The sequence below is a fragment of the Hyperolius riggenbachi genome, chromosome 10 (assembly GCF_040937935.1).
Source record: "Hyperolius riggenbachi isolate aHypRig1 chromosome 10, aHypRig1.pri, whole genome shotgun sequence".
Taxonomy (NCBI): Eukaryota; Metazoa; Chordata; class Amphibia; order Anura; family Hyperoliidae; genus Hyperolius; species Hyperolius riggenbachi.
In genome coordinates, this window is record NC_090655.1 from 169,941,816 (window position 1) to 169,966,171 (window position 24,356).

A 24,356-nucleotide genomic window follows, 5' to 3' on the forward strand; every position below is an offset into this window, starting at 1 on the left:
TGTCATGACTCTTAAAGGCATATTTCCCCCTGCTGCCTTTGATAACACAATGCATATATATTCTGTTATATAACATTCAGAAACGTACATTTCAGCAATAACTCTGCTGTTTGGCTTAAACTTATGAACATGTGAACTGTACTGAGGTTACTGGCAGGTTTTGGTGTATATTTATATAAACTATAATGGCAACCTAGGACAGGTCTTAGCTGGCCAGCTACATTGCCAGCTTGAGGACATGCTGGCATCTGGCTTGTTTGGACTTTTGACACTAAGCCCTCCACTGTACAAAGCAGAAGGACAGAACAGGCACTGCAGTAATGGTGGCGTTATAGCGTTGTTAGTTGCAAACATGCAGAGATAGCAAGCAGGGTAGTTTAATATTTGATATTGCGTGCTCAAGCTCAAACAGAAAACAGGTAGCAATTAGATTTAAGGTTAGAAGAGAGTAAGCTGGCACTTGCATATTCTAATCATATAAAATAGCTTTATTTCATCCGGCTAATAACATTTAAAAGCTGCATGGATCAATAGCATTGAATTTTTCTTGCCTACCCTGGCTCTGATGGCTGTGGGGTGAGGTGAGGTGGGGGGCAGTGGTGCTGCCTAACGAACGTTTCGCTCATTGAGCGTCTTCTGAGGCTTCTGCGCACGCCTCTCTTTGAAGCCCTCCACTCTGCAACCAAGGACTTAGCATTTCTTTCCCAGAAAGGACATATTTCCATGAAAATAGGGATTTTCTCCTTCCTTTTATTTTCATACTGGCAATTAATGTTTCTATAATTGTTGATTTTAATGATTTTCTGTATATATTATTTATATTACATTTAATAAACGACGCTAACGTCATTTGTTTATTCAGCTACCCTGCTATTCAGCCGCACAAACTGAACCCTGACTTCTGAAGAGTTGCTACTATTGTTGCTAGCTAGACAGAATAGAGCGTGTTTCACCGTTTTATTTGCAGGTCTAAAATCAGCCAGTCAGTGGGCTCCTCTGTCCCATGGTAACAGAGGTGGTGGCAGTTATACCCTGAAATAGTGTGTAATTTGTAATTACTGTAACTCACAGGCTCCCTTCTAGTCGGTCTGCGGCCAAATTCCCAGCGGTTTCTGCGCACCGATTGCAACCACAGCTTGCATGGTTTGTGTGCTGAAACAGATTGGAAGGTATTGTGCGGTCCGGCCACTAGGGGCCCTGTGACATCATCTGCTGCAGTGAGGTCATCCTGCTGGAAGGGACCTAACCTTTATTTTAAACTACCAGCAAACAACATGTAAACGTCTGTTTGACCTGGGAGAAGCTAGTCATTAAAGTAATAGAAGGGGTGCAGCATGGGACATGCACACCCTTTCAGGTATTTTACAATAGAAAGGTAATTATACAGTCTTATTTATAAAGCACCAACATATTACGCAGCACTGGACATTGGTTAAGGTTACAGACAATGTTTAGGGGTAATGTACAGCAATAAGACAATACAGGAATACAATACATGCAAACCAGATCATGCAGCACAGTATGAGTACAAGGTAATGCTTAATCAGCCACTGGATGGGAGCAGTAAAGGTAAGCAGAGCTCTACCAGTATGCAGTCACTGCAGGTTAACTGGTAATGCGGGGGGAGAGGGAGTGGCTGTGGGGTACTAACCCATGGGTTAATAGCAGCTGCAGTTCCCCATCAGGTCTGCTGGGAGCGGAGATAAAGGATTGGTTAATTTGTATGTTTGAATATTACTGGTTGCTGCTGCCCTACTTTGGCTATATAAGTGTGAAATGCTGTGAAATCTGTTAGTCTGCATGCAGCAGAGCTTAAAAAAAGAAGGAGTGCTGCTCCGAAACTTGCATTCAAGCTATATGCCATTGGACAAATAAAAGAGCTTGAAGAATTTGAAGGTGCTGGGCTATATCCGGAGCAGTGCTTTTTGGTGCCGCCATAGACTATAATGGGAATCAGTCTATAGCAGCGCTCCGTGAGTAGAAGTTCCGTTAAAAAACACAACAATTCGGCCTCGAGCAATCGCTGGAAGGTGAATTATATCATTCCCCCACTATCCTTGGCGGCCTGGAGGGGGGGGAATAGTAATTAACATGGCCCGGACTTGTGCAGAAGCAGGATCAGCCATATACAGGCTGTATCCTGCGCCCAAGTCTACCGGCGCCGATTTCAAATGTACAGGATCTTCTCAAAAAAATTAGCATAGTGATAAAGTTCATTATTTTCTGTAATGTACTGATAAACATTAGACTTTCATATATTTTACATTCAAATACACACAACTGAAGTAGTTCAAGCCTTTTATTGTTTTAATATTGATGATTTTGGCATACAGCTCATGAAAACCCAAATTTCCTATCTCAAAAAATTAGCAGATTTCATCCGACCAATAAAAGAAAAGGGTTTTTAAAACAAAAAAAGTCAACCTTCAAATAATTATGTTCAGTTATGCACTCAATACTTGGTCGGAAATCCTTTTGCAGAAATGACTGCTTCAATGCGGCGTGGCATGGAGGCAATCAGCCTGTGGCACTGCTCAGGTGTTATGGAGGCCCAGGATGCTTCGATAGCGGCCTTAAGCTCATCCAGAGTGTTGGGTCTTGCGTCTCTCAACTTTCTCTTCACAATATCCCACAGACTCTCTATGGGGTTCAGGTCAGGAGAGTTGGCAGGCCAATTGAGCACAGTAAAACCATGGTCAGTAAACCATTTACCAGTGGTTTTGGCACTGTGAGCAGGTGCCAGGTCATGCTGAAAAATGAAATCATCTCCACAAAGCTTTTCAGCAGATGGAAGCATGAAGTGCTCCAAAATCTCCTGATAGCTAGCTGCATTGACCCTGCCCTTGATAAAACACAGTGGAACAACACCAGCAGCTGACATGGCACCCCAGACCATCACTGACTGTGGGTACTTGACATTGGACTTCAGGCATTTTGGCATTTCCCTCTCCCCAGTCTTCCTCCAGACTCTGGCATCTTGATTTCCGAATGACATGTAAAAGTTGCTTTCATCCGAAAAAAGTACTTTGGACCACTGAGCAACAGTCCAGTGCTGCTTCTCTGTAGCCATGGTCAGGCGCTTCTGCCGCTGTTTCTGGTTCAAAAGTGGGTTCATGCTTCCATCTACTGAAAAGCTTTATGGAGATGAAGATTTCATTTTTCAGCACGACCTGGCACCTGCTCAGTGCCAAAACCACTGGTAAATGGTTTACTGACTGTCACGGAACAGCCGTGAGAAACGAGAACACAATCGCAATCGGTTTATTGCAACGATTGCCAGTGATGTGCTATATCTAGATTGGTTGTGTAGGAGCATCTGCAGTCAATCTGGGCTAGCAGTACTTAGGTGCAGGCTGTCTTTTGATGGGTTAATTAGCTTGGGCCAGGCCTGTATCCCGGAGAATGTTTATTGTTAATTACCTCCATTTGGTGAGCCCTTTCATACAGGGAGAGCAAGGAAGCTACTCCCAGCAGGAAGTCTATTCAAAACCTGATGTCATCCAGACTATCCGGCACCGACCACGGGCCATCTGAATCCATATGATGTATGGTTTCTTGTCGATTATATGGCAACCGTACATCGCACAGCTATGAAATTCATATAGTCTTATTCGGTAAAATCTGGCCATTGGACTGATATGAAATTCATCGAGATAGCCTGTCCGGTTATTGAGGTATGACCCTTCTCAAGAACTGGGTCCGCTGCACTAGCCATGTCTGATGTCATATTAACCACTTCACAACTGAGGGGTTTTACCCCTTCAGCATCCAAGCAATTTTCACCTTTCAGTTCCGTCCATTCATTTGCCAATAACTTTATCTCTACTTATCAGAATGAAATGTGTTAAATGTGTTTTTTTTATCACTAATTAAGCTTACTTTGGGTGGTACATTATGCCAAGAATTATTTTATTCTAAATGTTTAATGGAAAAATAAGAAAAAAATCCTTATTTTTCAGTTTTCGGCCATTATAATTTTTAAATAATGCATGCTAGCGTAATTAAAATCCATGTAATTTGCCCATTTGTACCGGTTATTACACCATTTAAATGATGTCCCAATCACAATGTCTGGCGCCAATATTTTATTAGAAAATAGACGCATTTTTTTCAGTTTTGCATCCATCACTAATAAAAAGCCCATAATTTATAAAGTAACAGTATTATACCTTCTTCACATACATATTAAAAAAGTTCAGTCCCTAAGAAAACTATTTATGTATTTTTTATAATTGTAAATTTATTTTATTTTATTTTTTTACAAATAAATGTTGGTAACTATTGGGGAGTGTGGGAGGTAAGGGGTTAATTTAAAATGTAAAAACCGGTGTTTGCATTTAAAAAAAAATGCTTTTAGTTTTACTATTTGGCCACAAGATGGCCTCAGTCTTTTTTTTTTTTTTTTTTTTTTTATACGTCCTGTAAGCGAAATATGTATGCTTACAGGAAGTGTACTGAGGATGGAAAACTTTTATTTATTAGAATGATCGTGCAGCTTCTCATAAAAGGCGCCGATTATTGCTACGGGGACTTAGATCAATGATTAGGGATTGCTTTCCCATTCATTAATCTCCTGGCGGACAGATGGCAACATAAACGAGCACACAAATAAGCGGGAGCGCGTACAGCAGTGGTAGTACGTATATTTACTCCCCTGGGCGGGTAAATGAAATCTGCAGGGGAGTAGATATACTGTACTGAAGCTGTGAAGTGGTTAATCTGTATTTTCCGACAAGTATGAATCTGTTATCCACCTAAATATGACTTGTATCGTTTGTGAGTTACGGCATTTTATAAGTTTAAACCCAAAATCTCTCAGAGGGAAGGAACTGTCCTTGGTGGGTAATTCAGAGGGGGCCGGCATTGCCACACCCCCAAACCAGCTTCATCAAAAGCATCTGCGAGGGGCTCTTCCCTCATTCCTCCATTTTCCACCTTCATGAACGCACGGCCACCGTGAGGAACAAGTGGTGGCCATTTTGCTTGGATTTTAAATTGAGCTGAAACAAAGGACTTTACCAAGGACTTTATGATTCTTTCCACAAAAGGACATCTTTCCATGAAACTAAGTATTTTTTTCTCCCTTTCTTTTATTTTTCATGCTGGCTATTAACCACTTCCGGATTCTCGGTGCGTATATATACGCCCCTGAATCCTGAAGTTTATTCCATGGAAACCGTTCCATGTCAGTTCACGGAGGGTGTCTCCGTGAACACCCTGCGAGCCGATCGGCGGCTCGCAGGGTAAATGTAAACACACGGGGAAGATCTTCCCCGGTGTTTACATGTATACGGCGCTGCTGCGCAGCAGCGCTGTAGAGGAGATCGGCGATCCCCGGCCTCTGATTGGCCGGGGATCACCGGCATCTGATAGGCTAAAACCTATCCCATCAGGCGCAGGACGGAAACCCGTCCTGCGCCGCTCACAGGGGGAGGGAGGGAAGGAAGGAGGCCAGAAAGCGCTGCGGAGGGGGGCTTTGAAGAGCCCCCCCCCCGCAAGCGCAAGCAGCCGGCGGCGATCAGACCCCCCCAGCAGGACATCCCCCTAGTGGGGAAAAAAGGGGGGGGGGAAGTCTGATCGGCCTGGCTGCTAGCTGATCGGTGCTGCGGGCTGGAGAGCCCACGCAGCACCGATCAGCACAAAATGTCTTGGTATAGAAGTGGTTAATGTTTCAATAATTGTTGATTTTAATAATGGTCTGTATATATTAATTATTTATATTGCCCGTGAATAAAGACTTTATCAAAGTCATTCACTGTTCCGCTACCCTGCTTCTCAGCCGCACAAACTGAACCAGTCTTCTGAAGATCACGCCCACAGCTTGCACGGTCTGTGTGCTGAAACCGATTGGAAGGCAATTTGCGTTCTGACCACTAGAGCTCCTGTGACACTGACCATGGTATTAATGTGCTCAATTGGCCTGCCAACTCTCCTGACCTGAACCCCATAGAGAATCTCTGAGATATTGTGAAGAGAAAGTTGAGAGACGCAAAACCAAACACTCTTGATGAGCTTAAGGCCGCTATTGAAGCATCCTGGGCATCCATAACACCTGAGCAGTGCCACAGGCTGATTGCCTCCATGCCACGCCGCATTGAAGCAGTCATTTCTGCAAAAGGATTCCCGACCAAGTATTGAGTGCATAACTTAACATAATCATTTGAAGGTTGAGTTTTTGTTTTAAAAACCCTTTTCTTTTATTGGTCGGATGAAATCTGCTAATTTTTTGAGATAGGAAATTTGGGTTTTCATGAGCTGTATGCCAAAATCATCAATATTAAAACAATAAAAGGCTTGAACTACTTCAGTTGTGTGTATTTGAATCTAAAATATATGAAAGTCTAATGTTTATCAGTACATTATAGAAAATAATGAACTTTATCACAATATGCTAATTTTTTTTTAGAAGATCCTGTACTTGCTATATCTTTTACATATCACTGGATGGGAGCATGGAGATTAGGCAAGTCGAGTTCACTCAGATCCATAGGATGGGTGCATGGTAATGTAAGTGCATGAATAGGTAGAAGATACAAGGAAGTGGACCCTGCCGAAGGCTTATAATCTAGAGCACAGGTGTCGAACTCCAGGCCTGGAGGGCCAGATCCATGCCAGTGTTTAGGATGGACAGAGAAAGAGAGGAATGTGTTCTACCTGATGGACCACGCCTTTCCTGATTCAGGCCCATCAATTAATTTGAGCTGTGTCTAAAATGTGTGAGGACCTTGGCCCTTGTAGGACCGGTTTGACAACCCTGATCTAGAGGGAGAGGTAGGGACATGAAAGTTAGGGGACCAGAGTTAAGCTGTGGGTTTAGAGAACCAGTAAGGGGAGGTAGGCCACGGTGAAAAGGTGAGTTTTGAGGGCCTTCTTGAAGATGTTAAAAAAGGGGGAAACCCTAATGGGTTAACTATTGAATTTAAGTAAGCTGCTACAAAAAATTGCTTAGACATTAGAAACTTCTACAGTCTTGCCCGGTTCATTTCCCAGTTGTGCTCCACTGCACTTGGCCAGGAGTGTACTGCGCCTGCGCAATACTAACTGCATAGGTGCAAAATGCTCCTGGCCCCCAGAACGTGATAGGGGCACTGCATGGCCGAGCTGTGCATGCACAGTGAAGTGCAACTGGGAAATGTACTGGGTGAGACAGCAGAGGAATGGAGCAGCCTGCATGGGGCTGGAGTAACTATGAAAAACAACAGACATATAGTCTCGGGTTTCCTTTAAGAAAAATCAAGAAAAGTACCACAATCTTGACAGCACAAAAAATTCTTTATAGCACACAAACAATTCACTGTGGCACTGCCCTGGGCTCTTTCATCCTTCACATGACTGCCTTGACACTTGACATTGTTTAGGTGGCACAAAAAAACTAGGAGTAGAAGACAGTCAATTACAATAAGAAATAGCTTGTCGGCACTCACATTGATAGGAGAGTGAGAGGTGCTGTACACAGTGCAGTGCCGTACAGTATATTTGAAATACAGTAAGTGTGCAGTGATGCCACTTCCTGTATACAGCGCTGAACTGTGCACAGCACCTCTTGCTGAGGTCTGAATATGCTGGGTAGCACAACAAGAGGGATGACAGCACAGATACAAGCAAAGCAGGCAGACAGATAGCAGGCATCAGGTAAGCCACAAAGATACATACCGCACAAGCACACTAAGTACTGGCAGAGGCATATCTGGGTGAATTGGCATCTATGGCAAAACTGAAATTGCCCCCCCCCCCCCCCCCCTCATCAGGGCATCCTTCGCCTTTAACAGAAACACTGTTCAATGCCTGACCTGCGGCTCTCCCTCTTCTTCCCCACATGCTGCGCTATTGCTCACTGCGATAAGCCTGTCTGCCTCCATCTTCCGCCATCTCAAGTCTCTGATAGGGCTCCTCAAATCAGCACAACCAAAGAGACAGAGTGGCGGCTCACAGCAACCGTGGTGCGCTTCAAATAGCCGCCGCTCTGTTTCTTTGGTTGTGCTGATTTGAGGAGACCTATCAGTGAGCTATTCAAAAAGTGTGGCAGTGGCAGAAAATATTTTTCTTTCAGGTAGGGCGTACACTCCCAAATAATTACAAGGAATAACTATTAATTATGAAAATCGTATCAAAATTTATTGTTCCAAAACAAATTTCTGTGTATAGGGATCAATTTAAAAAACACATGGGATGGCCACCCCGTCACGCTACAACCACCTCAATCACCATTCACCTCCGCATGCACACGCCGGCATCTAGAACTAATGAACATGAGCAGAAGCTTGGATATTAGTGTTGCAATTGCCATGCAGCAAGCAGTTCACCATTAGGAGAGCAGTGTAGCACAGAGCATAGCAGAGAGATAAGGAAAACAGTCCAGCAGTTCATGTCAAAGTAGCAGTTTCACTGGTGGATAACGCTGTGTGTTGTATAGGATGACTTACATGTCACAAATGCATCACAAACTTTTAAATCAGCTTGATCTCACCCAGTATCTGCCAACAGCAGCTGCATGGATTCCTTATCGCCGTCACGTCATTCCTTCACAGGATGTTTTCAGCAGAGATAGTTCATCTCACCATGCTTCTGGGTGGAGGGCGAGATGCTGATCCAGGTCTGTCCGTGCGCTAGGCTGTCCCACAATAGCCACAATGCATGTCCTGCATATGTCTCCTGCATGTACTGGGAGTTCCCCAGAGGTCTCCTTAGCCTGCTCCCTGTGCAGTGTAGCAAACGGTGCAGCTGGGAGAGACCGATGGCAAGGGTCTCAGAGTGGTGCGTGGGTGGAGAGCGGAGCGGCGTGGCGTCCCATGCAAGCGGGTGGTTTCCCCGGGTTCCGGCTTTCTCAAGGGGCGTGACTACCTCCGCTTACAGCTTCCTCTGATATCTGCCCTTGCGGCCAATCACACGCTTCTACGCCTCCGCCCACTCGCGTCATTGCGTACGTACGTGCGCATGGGCACCGGGAGGCGAACATGCGGCAGAGTGGACCCGGGCAAGTGAGGGCGGGAGGAGAGGCGAAATGGGACGGAGAAGGGGAGGAGAGTCAGGCAGACTCAGCTCAAAGGAGGATAAACTAAAAATGAGTACTCAAGGTCACAGCACGGGTGCACAGTGCATCCCTGCGCAGGTGCCTTTCCACATATGGCCTATACAGCCATACTGACTGTCCACCGGGCTCCACCCCCAAAAAACGACCCAATCGCATCCACCACCCGTAGCCCACCCAACCGCATGAAAGGTGCCCAGTTATCCATACGCACGGACGCATAGAGCACACATATAACCATATAATTAATCGGTATTAACGAACATTGTGACAACAAACACGCCCAAACTAAATGATTACTCCAGGTGTCGACGCGGAGAAAAACTATTCTTTTATCCGCGAAGACACTATAAGGGTGCATGACCCAATCAAACCTTAACAGATTGTAATGGGCAAATATGATCCGGGAACTGCTACGCACGCACCCGGTGACGCATGCAGAAAGCAACACCCCCATTCCCGGGACCCCAGGATACCCAAACAGGAACCCCTACATGGGCAGGAAATGGGCGAAACTTGTTTGCTCATTGAGGCCAGGTGCCTCACAAGCCTGTAAATTATATACCCAGCGTGATTCGCAGCGTAAGAGAAGTCTATCTAAATTGCCACCTCTTATCGTAGGGTGGATGCGATCCAACACCATAAATCTAACACTGTTGGTGCGGCCATTATGTTCTAGGGCACAATGCCTCGCGACAGGAGAGCTCAACTCCCCCTTCTCAATATTTTTTATATGCTCAGACATACGTTCCCTTAATGGCCGTTTTGTTTTGCCCACATAATACGCTCCACAGTGGCATAGCAATATGTGCACCACTAGGATGGTTTTGCAATTTCCAAAATGGGACAGTGTAACTCTCCTGCCACCAGGCAAGAAAAAAGCCCTCCCCACCTGAATAAATTGACAGAAATCGCATCCCCCACATGTATACGTGCCCGCTGTTAGGCAATGTCTCTTGGGGCTAACACCAGTGAAATGGCTCCGTACAAGTCCATCACGTAGAGATCTTGCTCTACGGAAAGTGAGGTCAGGTTTAGATGATACGCTGGGGCCCACGACCGGATCATTCTGTAGCAAGTACCAATGTCTATTTAAGATACCCGAGTGCAGGATGCTGCGCACAATATCTGGTCAAAAATCGCAGGGGACCCGCATTTCTTACAGCTTCCCTTTTCCGCGGTTGCAACAAATCCACTCTTCTACTCCGCCATGCTCTATTGAAAGCTTTACGTAAACATCTGTCGTTATACCCTCTTTCTCTAAATCTGCTACGTAAATCATTGGCCTCGCGCAAAAATGCCGCATCGTCAGAGCAATTCCGACGGGCCCTTAAATACTGGCCCGTCGGTATGCCCCTGATCGTGTGCGGGGGATGAAAACTATCCGCGCATAGTAGCGCATTAGTTGCTGTCTCTTTACGATGCAATGTCGTGGCCAGATTGCCCTCCGGCATGATAGAGATACGAATGTCCAAAAACGAGATCGAAAAAGATTGTACTTCCACCGTGAATTTCAGATTTAGATTGTTCCGATTCAATAATGACACAAAATCCGTCACCTGCGTCGCAGTGCCCGTCCACAGTATCAAAATGTCATCTATGTACCTGTGCCACGACAGGACGCAGCACAGGTACATAGAGAGCCTCTCGTCAGAAAAAAACGCTCGCTCCCAGTCCCCCAGGTACAGGTTTGCGTACGACGGGGCACATGTTGTCCCCATCGCCGCACCCTGCTCCTGGAGGTACCGGTCGCCATCAAAAGTAAAGATGTTGTTCATCAACAGAAATTGCAACAAATCCAAAACAAAACCATTATGCGCAGCATCCTGCACTCCCAGTTCCCCCAGGAAATTCGCCACGGCATGCACTCCCAGATCATGGGGGATGCACAAATTATTATTTAGTATTTATATAGCGCCGACATATTACGCAGCGCTGTACAGTAATATATATATATATATATAGTCTTGTCACTAACTGTCCCTCAAAGGAGCTCACAATCTAATCCCTACCATTGCCATATGTCTATATTATGTAGTGTAAGTACTGTGTTCTAGGGCCAATTTTTTTTAGGGGGCAGCCAATTAACTTATCCGTATGTTTTTGGAATGTGGGAGGAAACCGGAGTGCCCGGAGGAAACCCACGCAGACACGGAGAGAACATACAAACTCTTTGCAGATAGTGCCCTGGCTGGGATTCGAACCAGGGACCCAGCGCTGCAAGGCGAGAGCGCTAACCACTACGCCACCGTGCTGCCCCACGAATAGAGGGACTCGACGTCAAGGGACACAAGGAGTGTGCCAGGCGGGACTACAACGTCCTCCAGAACCCTCAAGAGGTGTGTTGTATCCTTGATAAAGGACAGCAAACCCTGAACATGGGGTTGCAGATGCCTATCCACATAAATACTAATCTTCTCTGTCAGGGCGCCTCTGCCCGAAACTATCGGGCGTCCGGGCGGTCTCTGAAGACGTTTATGCACTTTAGGCAGTGCGTAAAATGTTGGAAGGATGGGATCAGCAACCCTCATGAAGGAAGATACCTCCTCATCAATAATGCCCTTCAGTCGCGCATCCTCAATTAGAGAAAGAAGTTCACCCTGGCACCTCTCGACCCTCGACGCCGAGACCCTCATGTAACAACCCCGCTGACCAAGGAGATCCATGCACATGGTCCTGTAATCTGCCGTTGTCATTACTACTACATTCCCCCCCTTATCGGAGGGTTTGATGACCCAATCCGTCCTTGTGGTCAAAAAGTCATATGCCTCACAGTCACTGCCTGTTAACTCGGAACCCCCTCCATTTGGTGTATTGAGTCTTGCAATGTCCCCCTCAACCGCACGTATGAAACACCTAATGCCTTCATTGGTAGACAGAGGTGGAAACCGTGTAGATCTACTCCTAAACTGCTGGTTAATTGTCATATATCAAGGTGCCTGTGCATTATCCACAGCGGCAACCCCATCCATCTTCAAAGAAACATCAGCCCCTGTCTGGCCCATCTCATACAAAAAGTTAAGGTCTTCAAGGGCCTCATTGTCCCCTTGGGTTAAACTCACCTCCGGGGGCCCTGTTGGGATGATAGTACAATCTTTCCTCTTTACAACTGACTGGAGAAAACGTTTTCTACAAAAAAGGTGTAGATCCACTACAAAATCAAATTTATCCAACTGCTGAAGTGGACAGAATCCCAAACCTCTACTCAGCAGACATTCCACTGATTCAGGTAGAGTCTCTCCTGTAAGATTGATGACCTGTAATTTATTGGGTGTATCTCTAAAGGGGTCAGGAGATCCCACCACGGTTGCACCACTCCTACACCCGTCCATTATCAAAAAGGAGCTGAGGATGATGATGAATGGGGCTGGGACTGCAAACCCCCACCTGCACCCCCCACTCCGTCCCCACATTTTGGCTGTTTACCCCCTGTCTTTTTAACTTTATCTTGGAGGCGAGTTGCGTATCTACTTTTTTTAGGTTCTGAATTATGACTTGATTCAGAAGCGGCTGAGCTGACACTCACTACCGATGAATCAGATTCTTCCGCCCCGATATCAATCGGTTTCGATGGTTGACCACGAGGTTTAGGGGGGACGGGTCTACTGTCCCACTTATAGGCCTGCCCCGTTTTATATGCCAAACGATCGTTAAAAAGTTTTTTATCCCGCACAAAGACAATATCTTTGTTATATTTCTTTATATGTTGTTCTGATTGTTCATTACGTTTTTTGTACAATTCATCATTGGAGTGTGTTTTCAACTCAGCCGCTAATTTGTTGATCTCCTCATCAAGGCTCACCAACTCCGCCTCATCCGGGTCAGTCATCAAAGACAGACATACATGGGCACAGTTCTCAAATTTCGCCTCCCACTTTCTTTTAAACTCCGCACTTAAATTTTTCCTGTGGGGAAAGATCTGAATCCTGAGCCAAAGGGGACTGAAATGGTCACCTATGTACTCTTTGTTATATTTAATGTTCCACCATAACCTAGACTTCCTTTCATAGAGGCGTTCCAATTTCCTGAACCCAGTGTTGATTGCCTGCTGAGCATCCCTCACGCCCGCCGACTGGGCGCAATTACTCTCCACCTGCGTCACCAAGTCGTCCCACTGTAGCATCCTCAATCAATAAGTCACAATAAGAAAACGAGGTCACCGTGTACCCCGAGTCTCCTAAAGGAGGCTCACTTAACCCCTTCCTTAACTGGGTCTACACTGGCCAGGGGAAACACGGTGATGCTCGATATAAACCGGATAATCTATTAATTTACTGGGAGTGCTGCTCCACCAACAATACGCTATTCAAAAAGTGTGGCAGTGGCAGAAAATATTTTTCTTTCAGGTAGGGCGTACACTCCTAAATAAATTACAAGTAATAACTATTAAAGCGGAATATAACCCTGCATTTCAACTTTGCTCTAAAATATTATTTACAGCATATTATATGCAAAAAGCATTTTTTTTACTAGACCAGCATTGGAAGGGTTAAATACAGACGTTTCAAGTTCCGTGGAGAGATATGCAGAAGTTCAGATTGTTACATTCTATGTATCTATTGATAAACAGTTACACACTCTTTGGCAGTCCTCCAAGCTCCTTCTCAGTCAGAGAGATAAGTCATTCAACACTTAGATACATTTCTGTAAACAAAATGTATCTCTTTTCAGCTTCGGATGCGTCTGCAGAAATCTAAAGGAACTTTAAAGCCCTGTGTAACCCTTCCAATGCTGGTCTAGTAAAAAAAAAAATGCTGGTTGCATATAATATACTGTAAATAATGTTTTAGAGCAAAGTTGAAATGCAGGGTTATATTCCGCTTTAATTATGAAAATCGTATCAAAATTTATTGTTCCAAAACAAATTTCTGTGTATAGGGATCAATTTAAAAAACACATGGGATGGCCACCCCGTCACGCTACAACTAGTGTTGGGCGAACAGTGTTCGCCACTGTTCGGGTTCTGCAGAACATCACCCTGTTCGGGTGATGTTCGAGTTCGGCCGAACACCTGATGGTGTTCGGCCAAACTGTTCGGCCACATGGCCGAACTAAGAGCGCATGGCCGAACGTTACCCGAACGGTCGGCTAGCGCTGTGATTGGCCGAACGGGTCACGTGTAGTGTTGGGCGAACATCTAGATGTTCGGGTTCGGGCCGAACATGACCGCGATGTTCGGGTGTTCGAGCCGAACTCCGAACATAATGGAAGTCAATGGGGACCCGAACTTTCGTGCTTTGTAAAGCCTCCTTATATGCTACATACCCCAAATTTACAGGGTATGTGCACCTTGGGAGTGGGTACAAGAGGAAATTTTTTTTTAGCAAAAAGAGCTTATAGTTTTTGAGAAAATCGATTTTAAAGTTTCAAAGGGAAAACTGTCTTTTAAATGCGGGAAATGTCTTTTTTCTTTGCACAGGTAACATGCTTTTTGTCGGCATGCAGTCATAAATGTAATACATATAAAAGAGGTTCCAGGAAAAGGGACCGGTAACGCTAACCCAGCAGCAGCACACGTGATGAACAGGAGGGACCCTTAGGGGGAACATGACTGGTGAGTTTCGGGCCCCTAGGCCGAAGAGGTCATAGCCTAGGGTCACAAAAACCTGTTTATTTGGGCTATTTCAATGGTAGTGATGGTGACGTACATAAATCTCAGCCATGGCCGTTAGCAACGTCTGAATCTCACGAAATGTCTCATGCAGGTAGAAGACATATTGTTAGACTTGGATTCCAAAGATGGGGTCCCTACATCTCTGCAAACCAGAGTTACAGGGGTCCAAAATTGGTAAAATCCCCCATAGGCTTTCATTGGGCCTCCTATTTACCGTTACAAAATCTCACACCATTTCAAAGAGCAATGGCTCAGCAGTGGCAAAACTCACCAGTCACCCTAAGGGTCCCTACAATGCTAGAACATTTGGTACTGCTGAGCCATTGCCCTTTGAAAAGATGTGAGATTTTGGAAAGTGAAATAGGGAGGCAATGAAATCCTATGGGGGATTTTACTAATTTTGGACCCCTGTAACTCTGGTTTGCAGAGATGTAGGGAACCCATCTTTGGAGCCCAAGTCTAACAATATGTCTTCTACCTGCATGAGACATTTCGTGAGATTCAGACGTTGCTAACGGCCATTGCTGCGATTTATGTACGTCAGACTCGCCACCATTGAAATTGCCCAAATAAACAGGTTTTGTGACCCTAGGCTATGACCTCTTCGGCCTAGGACTGCATTGAACGCGACCCACGCATTGTGCGCATTCTGGACAACACCAATTACTGGGTTTATACCCTTCTGGATCCACGGTACAAACACAATGTTCCAAAACTGCTTGAAGAAAGAGCCAGACAGGTCAAAATGGAAGAATACCAGCAGGCCCTTGTGGAGACTTTAGAGAGGAGATTGACATCCTCCCCCTCCTCTAGCCAGTTGTACGCCGACAGACTGACTTCCGCAAACCCAGGACGACTAGGAGGGCAGCAAACAACACAAGCCGCAGCTAGTGCCCAAAAGGGAATGGTATCGGCAGTGTCCTTGGAGTGGGAACATTTTCTGACACCCATGCAGCAGCACACAGAACAGCAAGCGTGCAGATCCACCTCCAACACCGATCGCCTGGAGAAGATGGTCAAGGACTACATGTCAGATGGCGTAGCTGTGTTGAACAATCCATCTGCACCCTTCAACTATTGGGTATCGAAGCTAGACACCTGGCACAAACTGGCAATGTACGCAATAGAGGTGCTGGCTTGCCCGGCAGCCAGCGTTATGTCGGAACGCTGTTTCAGTGCTGCCGGAGGCATCGTCACAGATCGGCGGCGTATCCGCCTCTCCACAGAAAATGCAGACCGTCTGACTCAAATTAAAATGAATCAATCCTGGATTGGAAACGACTACGCAACACTCCCGGACCCCAACCAAGTAACATGAACAATGAACATCTGTGATGGGTTAGCTTTTCCGGTCCCTGTTTATTGAACCTCTCATCTGTATTACATTTATGACTGCATGGCGACAAAATGCAAATTGCTATCCGCACGCTTCTTGTCCTCATGCAAGGCCTGGGTTGTTGTGTCTCAAAGCGTGCCTGTACCCCTGTAAATACGCCATTGGGTACTGGCCTTGGTGGCCTGCCCACAAATCTGGCCCTGCTGTATAGCTTGTTTAGCTATACTTTGTGCACTCCCCCAGTATAGCTTTTCTTTGGTGGTCTTCTGCCTTATTTAGCTTTCCCTTGTAGTCTAACCCTTATATAGCTTAAAGAGAATCTGTACTCTAATATTCTTACAATAAAAAGCATACCATTCTATTCCGTATTTTCTCCTGTGCCCCTCTGTGCTGTTTCTGCCACTCCCTGCTGCAATCCTGGTTTGTAATGAACAGTTTTAGGCAGTGTTTACAAACAAAAGACTGGCTTCTAACCACAGTATCATAGGCTGAGAACTAGCTTACTGTGTGACTCATGCAGAGCTTGGAGGGGGTGTGTAAAGCTTCTGCCAATGACAAGCAGTGCTGCACATTCCAGCCTCAGCCCAACAGACAGGACAGAGGAAAGGAGATAAGATTTATTACAGAGACAGTGCAAGTAGGAAAGGCTGCAGTAAGACAGACCACATTAGAACAGGTATAGGAACTTATAGGATAGAAGAAATAAGGCTTACATTTTGTTACAGTCTCTTTAACCTAGTGGTCCAAGGGGGGGGGGGGGGGGGGCCTTGTATAGCTTAACCTAGTACCTACCAGTATAGCTTCCTATGGTGTACTAGTGGCCTTACAGCCCTCTCCTTGGTGGTCTCACCCCTTATATAGCTTTGTTCGGTGGTATAATGATCCCACTTGGTATAGTTTGCCCAAGTAGTATAACGCCCCCTCTGTAATCTTTCACTGGTGGACCTGTGGGTAGTCTAGTGGTCTCACCTTATACAGCTCCTCCAGGTGGTTTGATTACCCCCCCCCCCCCCCCCCCATGTTTTTTCCTAGTGGTCCCCCTATTTAAATAGTGATCTCTATGTATAAACTTTTCCCGAGGTTATGCTCAGGCGATCTCCCCTTTATAGCTTTCCATGGTAGTCTAGTATACATATAGTACCTTGCACCAACCCTTTAGTTTTCTTCAGTGGTCGATGCACCCTCCCTCATGGATTTCACTTACTTCATGGCTAGTCCAGATCACCCCCCCTCCCTCGCCCGAGAGTGGTAGAACTTCACGAACGCTGCCCCGTGCCCGCACTAGGAATCGAGCTCCTCTTCTCCGTGTTGGTATTAGCGTTCTACTGAGTCTGACATCTTAGCGCATGCCTACTGTTGCCGTGGGCGGCGGTCATGTGGATTTGTGACGCCATTTACCTATGGTAGGCGAAATATTTCAATAATTTAAGGGCGCCTGGAGATGACGTTATGTCCTTGTGCGGATTACGGAGTAGAAAATTTCCAGTGTACGAAAAGTTTACAAGCAAGGCTATGAGGCTATGAAACGGAAGGAGGTATAGAGAGTTTTTTTTTTTTTTTTTAAAGCGGCAGTCTGTAGTCCATGCAGGGGATGCACGTGTGCAGATTTATGTTTAATATGATTCTAGCACTTGTATACCAATTTCAATATTTTTTATTGAAAAATTTTAATAGCACTTGTATACCTAGTACATTTTGTTTCAGGTTTAATACGGATGGCGGTCATTTGATTCAATAGCAATTTTCTTATATGGGAGTTGGTATACTTGCCCTGAAATGTTTGTCAGGGGTTGTAGTTAAAGTGCACCTGAATTCTTGCACAGGACACAAGGAAAACATAATAGAAATTCACCCTGTATGTATTTAAAGAGTTTAGCCTGTGTAATCCCCTCTCATCTGTGTCTAATCACTAGTTGTAATTTGATCTCCCTCCTGTGTAGCACCACTGTGTATGGCAAATAAGCCCATTTGAAAGTACAGACTGTAAACATTATGTCTGCTTTCATGAATCAGGAAGTAAAACTGCATCTTTATTTTAGGATTTGTATCAGCTGTAACAAAGAAATGTTTTTTTGTTTAAAGGTGCGTACACACGCCGGACTGGAGGCAACGACGGGTCCGTCGTTACCTCCCGCTGGGTGGGCGTGCCAACGACAGTCCGGCGTGTGTACGCACTGTCGGCGGACTGATACGGCTGCTTCTGAGCGATCCGCCCGGCGGATCGCTCAGAAGCAGCCGTATCAGTCCGCCGACAGTGCGTACACACGCCGGACTGTTGTTGGCACGCCCACCCAGCGGGAGGTAACGACGGACCCGTCGTTGCCTCCAGTCCGGCGTGTGTACGCACCTTAAAGGTTATGCTGTTGTGTAGCTTTTGGGGTTTGTTCACACTGCAAGAGCTTGTTAAGCGCTAGTGATTTGAAAAGCTGTTGCCAATGCAATGCTATGTTGTTGTTGTTGTTTTTTTTCTTCACAAAATCATATTGCTTCAGTGTGAACACACACATAGGATAACATGAGCAAGAGCTTTTAAAATCACAAAGCGCTTAGAAAAGCTCCTTGTAGTGTGAACAAGCCCTTAGAGCAGAGAGGAGTTCTGAGTTCAGGTCCACTTTAATGTGAGTCTACTGCAGTCCTGTTAAACCCAATTTTTAAGAAAATTGTTTATTTTCCACTGGTATTCAACTATTGCAACTTACATCACCCACCTGAATGATGCAATAGCAACTATTTAGGGGGGATCTAGCATGTGTACATTCTACTCAATTATTATTACTAAATAATAATAATAATAATAATAAAAATGTGTTGCGCGTTATCCAGAATGCAGGATTGTTGCGTGTGAGCTTGTTCCATAGTTGTCTACATTCAAAATTTTGCCTGTGTGTAAATGTATGCTGCTTTGATAATTCATTGACAAAGTAGCATATGTGTATGTTAGTTTGACATTTTAAACTAATAGACTAACATACCTATCAATTCAGCATACACTGTTTTTAGGATAGCTGTAGTAGAATATTGGTACATTTACTGATATTCTACCACTTCATTCATATAGTAAAATATTGGTAATCTTTACCAGTATTTTACTATGACCTAACGTCTTCCTACTCTCACACAGAACATTCATATGGTGGGCAACTAATAACTCGCCCTGGTGGGCAACTAATAACCAGAGATGGCCCGAACCATTTGCGGGCGAACCTCTAGCTGCAATGAGAGCAGCCATCTCCACCCTGTACTACTTCTGGGTCGCTATGACCCGGAGTAGTAAGCCTGCGCTGGTCCAGCGGTGCGCGTCTTTGATCGCGCGCCTGTTGCCGGGCACTCTCTGTGTATGAGCGTGATGTCACTCATGACGTCATGCGCAGAAAGTGTCCGGCAACAGCGTCATAGCGACCCGGAAGTAGTACAGGGGGAGATGTTTGCCTGCGAACGGTTCGGGAACCGTTCGCGGACATCTCTACTAATAACCCGCCCCCCCCTGGGTAACTAACAACCTCCTTCTGTGTACAACCCCCTCCTCCCCCTCCGTGAGTGTCCCCTCTTGTGTGCACTTTTCTGTATGCCAAGTTGAAAGCATACATAAGAGGTGGTGCTATGCAAGCACAGAAGAAAATGTATGCTGGCTTGAGGGGTTATGCTGGAAAGTTGAAACCCCCCCCCCCAAGCCCTCACATTTTTAAAGTACATCTGATGCGAGAGAGATATGGAGGCTGCCATACTTATTTATGTTTAACCTTCCTGGTGGTATGATTATTTCTGGATTTTAGGGCCCTTTTCCACTTGCAGTCGCTAACGTTCACGCTGAACGCTAGCGATTGCTGAATCGCAATTACCGGCGATTCCCCGACGTTCACGGCCGCGATTTTGCTATGCTATGCACTGCATAGCAAAATCGCGGCAAATATCGCTCCGCTGCGCGTTCGCGTTCCCGTAAAAAGCGAATCGCGGTAGTGGGAATGACCTACCGCGATTCCTATGTTAAAAAGCAAACCGTAGAGATTGTAAAATCGCTAGCGGTCTGCGTTTTTGCGATTCAGCCAGCGCAAACGCGCTGGTGGAAAAGGGCCCTTAGGGTTTTGTCTTTTTTTTTGCCGGGGAAAAAAATAATCACACCGCAGAGAGATCTGCGGCAGCCCCTACAGTTACCTCCTTGGGATCCAGCACTGCAGTTCTCTCTCCACCTTCCAGGTGGCTCTGTAACCCTGTAAAGAGTTCTCCGGCTGTCGTCATGACTAGGGATGATCAATGAGATGCAAATTCCTCTAAAATTGTGCACATTTTTATGCAAATCTATGCAGTTTGAAAATGGACCAATCAATTTAAACCCAGGTTTAAATTGATTGGTCCATTTTCAAGATGCATACATTTGCATAAAAAAATTGCATACATTTGCATCAACTCAGAAGATCCCTCGTCATGGCGACAAGCGGTGATCTCTCCAGGGGGTTGCAGAGCCTCTGCAGACAGGAAGGACAATGGCTGCCGGCATCTGGATCCCGGGTGAGTTGAGTTAAAACGCCTGCTGCACGGTGTTAGAAACTGTTCTAAATCACCTTGCTTCGACACCATCAACTTCTTATAGTTGCGTCTCACAGACTGTGAGATAACTTGACTCTCAACACAGCAAGCAGGAGATAGACTTTTCTCAGGCTTCTTCAATGTTTACGGAGTTTATTCAGAAAACAGAAATACAGATAGATACAGTTCATCATATCCTAGCCACGCCAATCTTCATGTTGCGTTACAAGCTTCTTGATTAAACTTCCTGCTGAAGTCAATCAGGTACCTTCTTTCTAACCTACGTTACACTAGACTACCTATGTACAGCATACATTATATCAGATTACAGAAAGGAATGAACATACTTAGAGGTCCCAGTCAGCATTGCGAGCTAGTGTGAAAGTAAGAAGCAGAGTGAGCTCCCATCGCTCACTCGGGCTTTAATACCGACTAGAAAGAGTTAAATATGACATCATCTTCGCCATCCCCTAAATCAGACTATTGGTGGACCCACTCGTGGTGTCATCATACACACCTACTCGATTAATATTCAATGCGGCTTTTGCCATACATACAAGAATGTGGTGTTTAATAAATATGGCTGATGTTTATTGTTCTAGTGGTGTACATCCCCAGGTCAGGGAGACCTGTGGCCTTGTCCATAGAACAGCTTCTTGGTATGTTCTAGTTCTGACAGAACTGAAGATTTTCTCTCTAAGAGAAAATCCCCTTAAAGGGCAGGTCTGCTCCTCAAGCCTTTTTGACTAACTCAGTCCAAATAACTGAGGCCTACTTAAATTATAACACACGGTATGCTCTACACAAGGCTCCCTGTGGCTACCACGAGCCACACTCGGGGTTATTGTTCCTGGCTGCTTTTTTCCACCCCAAGCCTGACTTGTGGATACTGCCAGGGAAATTAAACGTTACCAGTTGCCTGGCAGAAAAATCTGAATCACTCACCTGAAACAAGCATCTGGCTAATGCTTGTTCAGGGTCTATGGCTAAAAATTTTAGAGACGGATTATGAGTAGGACAGCTGGGCAATTTGCATTATTTAAAATAAATTATGGTAATGTTATAATTTAAAAGGGAAGAAATAATTTTGCTATCCTCCCATAGCTCTCTCACATTGGTTTTAAAAACAATTTTATTTAATAACAAAACAAAAGTTTGCCTTTCTTGGAAAGAGTACCCAAGGCGCCTTAAAATCTAAAAAAAAAAAGGGACATAGAGTCCTGTTCCCATCCGAAGGACATGCCTCTGTGTGCCCTGTTCGACGCTTTTTGTGCCCCCTGTGCCATGCTAGACCCCCTGGAATTTGCTGACATGCAGATGTCGACAGACTTACGAGGAAGGGGCATCCCTATGCAGGATAAGAAATTCCTGCAAAATGCCCCTTCCCAGTCTATTAGAGCCTTCTAACAGGGATGCTCATCCGGATCCGGGTACCCGACCATTTTTACGCTATCCGGGTCGGATCCAGATACCTGGGCCAATATCTGGATAGCTCTATGCGGGTATCTGGCCGCATAATCCAGATAACCGCGGATATCCGACGGATATCCGGATCTGGGTACTGTAACAAGGGAGATGATGTCATTGAGCCAATCAGAGGGCTCCCAGCAGAAGCCCTAGCAACCAATCATAGAGGGGAACCCTGGCCAGCCAGGAGGGCTGGCATGATGAGACAGATCGTCCTTGCTTGTGTGGCTGGCTGGCTGGTCACTGACAGACTTGCTCCAGTGCTGTTGGCTTAGCAAGTGCTGCCTGTATACAGTGATAAACCTAAAGCTTTGAGTGCTAAACAGCTTCACTACACTATTGTTCTATTGTTTTTTTTTTTAGCTAGCTAGTGTAAAGGTAGCCATACACTGGTCGATTTGCCATCAGATTCGACCAACAGATGGATCCCTCTCTGATCGAATCTGATCAGAGAGGGATCGTATGGCTGCCTTTACTGCAAACAGATTGTGAATCGATTTCAGCCTGAAACCGTTCACAATCTGTGGTGGTGGTGGTGCTGCCACCACTCTACCCCCCCCCCTCCCCTCCGCTCTGGTCTGTTCTCCGGATCCAGCAGGCTTCACTTCTTCCTGTCTGGGGGAAGTTTAAACAGTAGAGCGCCCTCTACTGTTTAAACTTCCTGCCGGGACAGGAAGAAGTGAAGCCTGCTGGATCCGGAGCCCAGCGCGGAGACGGAGCAGCGGTGACAGGGGGGATACGCGCCGGCCGGAGTAGGTAATGTATTGCGTCGGGCACTCGAACGCCGCTAGCGACGCAGCCCCTACCCGCGGGCGATCGACGGTAATTTCCCGCACGGAGCAATCGATGGGACCGATCTATTTCGGGACGAAATAGATTGAAATTTAGCGGTGACGTTAACGATTTAACAGCAGATTCGATCCCAGTGATCGACTCTGCTGTCGATCGGCGGGGAATCTGCCTAGTGTATGGCCAGCTTAATTGTTTGATTTCATTCACTCAGTTAGGTCCTGTCTGTGTGTGCTGTGCAGGCCAGCAGGACAGTATAGGCTAGGGAATAGGATTACTGTGTTATTGTATTGTAGTTAGTACTGCAGTTAGTTGTTAGAGAGTAGTACTGCGTTAGCTTACTACAGATTACTGCAGTGCTGCTGTGCTGAGCATTGTCAGTGTGACAGTTAGACAGATAGTGTGCACTGTCTGTCCTCTACTCTGCGGTCTGTCACTCCGTGCTGATTTGATTTAAAGTCCAACCCCGATTTCATTAAAGTAAAAGTACCCCATATCATCTGGTGACATCATCACGTATAAGTTGTACTTATGTTTGCTGGCACCGGCAGCCGGGGGAGGGGCAGCAAGGGCAAGAGGACAGGAAGCAACATTACGGCCACCCTCAGGTCTGCCATGTCAGTGCCGACCCCAGCGGGCAGCCTACCCTCAGTCAGCGAGCTTTTCACTCCAGGTGCCACGATTGAACTCAGGGCTGTTAGCCACAAGGAGTTTGAGGAGGATGTTCTGGGTTTTGAGGAAGGGGGGGGGGGGGGTATGATGTTGATGATGGGATGAAGGACTGTGACTACCATCCACAGGATGGGTATGTCAGCTCTGACGATACATCGGTGGGTTTGGCACGGAGGATCAGCATTGCAGACAGTGGCCGTGGAATGCGGGACCCACCACATCCTTCTGCCACTACCACCAGCCGCACCACTCAACCCCCAACCGCCACAGGGAGAAAAGCCGCAGCATCCCATTCAGGCAGCAGGGGAATCTTCACCTCCCAAATCTGGTGGTTTTTCACTCTGCCCTCATTGGACAGCAAGTTTGCCGTATGCAATGTGTGCAAACTACAGATGAGCAGAGGTTGTGACCCCTACAAGTATGGCACCTCCAGCTTCATCACCCATCTGGCCAAAAAACATGTTGTTGAGCATGAGGAGTTCAAGAGGCTGAAGCAAGCTGGCGCTGGCTCCCACCGCCATGGTGCCACAGGCCACTGCTGCTGATATCACCACCTATATTCAACCCAAAACACAATTGCGGTGTGTAACGATTGTGGAACTTTCTCCGTGATCAGCGCACAACGCGTGCGCTGACACAGCGGAAATCCTCCACAAGCGTATATTTGCAGGCACCCAGCAAAAGGTGCTACGCACCTGTAGAGGGAAATTCCTGTCGGCAGATGGCGCTGGGGAGTGCAGAGGAACCAATCCTCTGTACCTCCACAAGTGCCAGACAGGAATTGTACGAAGCGCAGAACGCAATCGCAAGTGAGGCGATTGCGAATGAGATTGAGCAAAGGGACAGGTTGTATGTGTGTGCGCCAATCCAGTCGCCACCCCGCGACCGCGCACACACACACAACAGCAGATATGAAATAGGAACGC

The 24,356-nt window shown here is 46.0% G+C and overlaps 1 protein-coding gene across 3 annotated transcripts in view; it reads left to right on the forward strand.

Annotated features, from left to right (window-relative positions):
• Positions 1-17,234: 17,234 nt before the first annotated feature.
• Positions 17,235-24,356, forward strand: part of RAD9A (RAD9 checkpoint clamp component A) — a 621,237-nt gene continuing 614,115 nt past the window's right edge. Inside the window, exon 1 of one of the 3 annotated variants that reach the window (XM_068255230.1) lies at positions 17,235-17,381. In XM_068255230.1, the coding sequence (XP_068111331.1) occupies positions 17,353-17,381 (29 nt within the window). In that variant the 5' untranslated portion in view covers positions 17,235-17,352. The other 2 variants (XM_068255228.1, XM_068255229.1) reach the window with 2 other exon arrangements.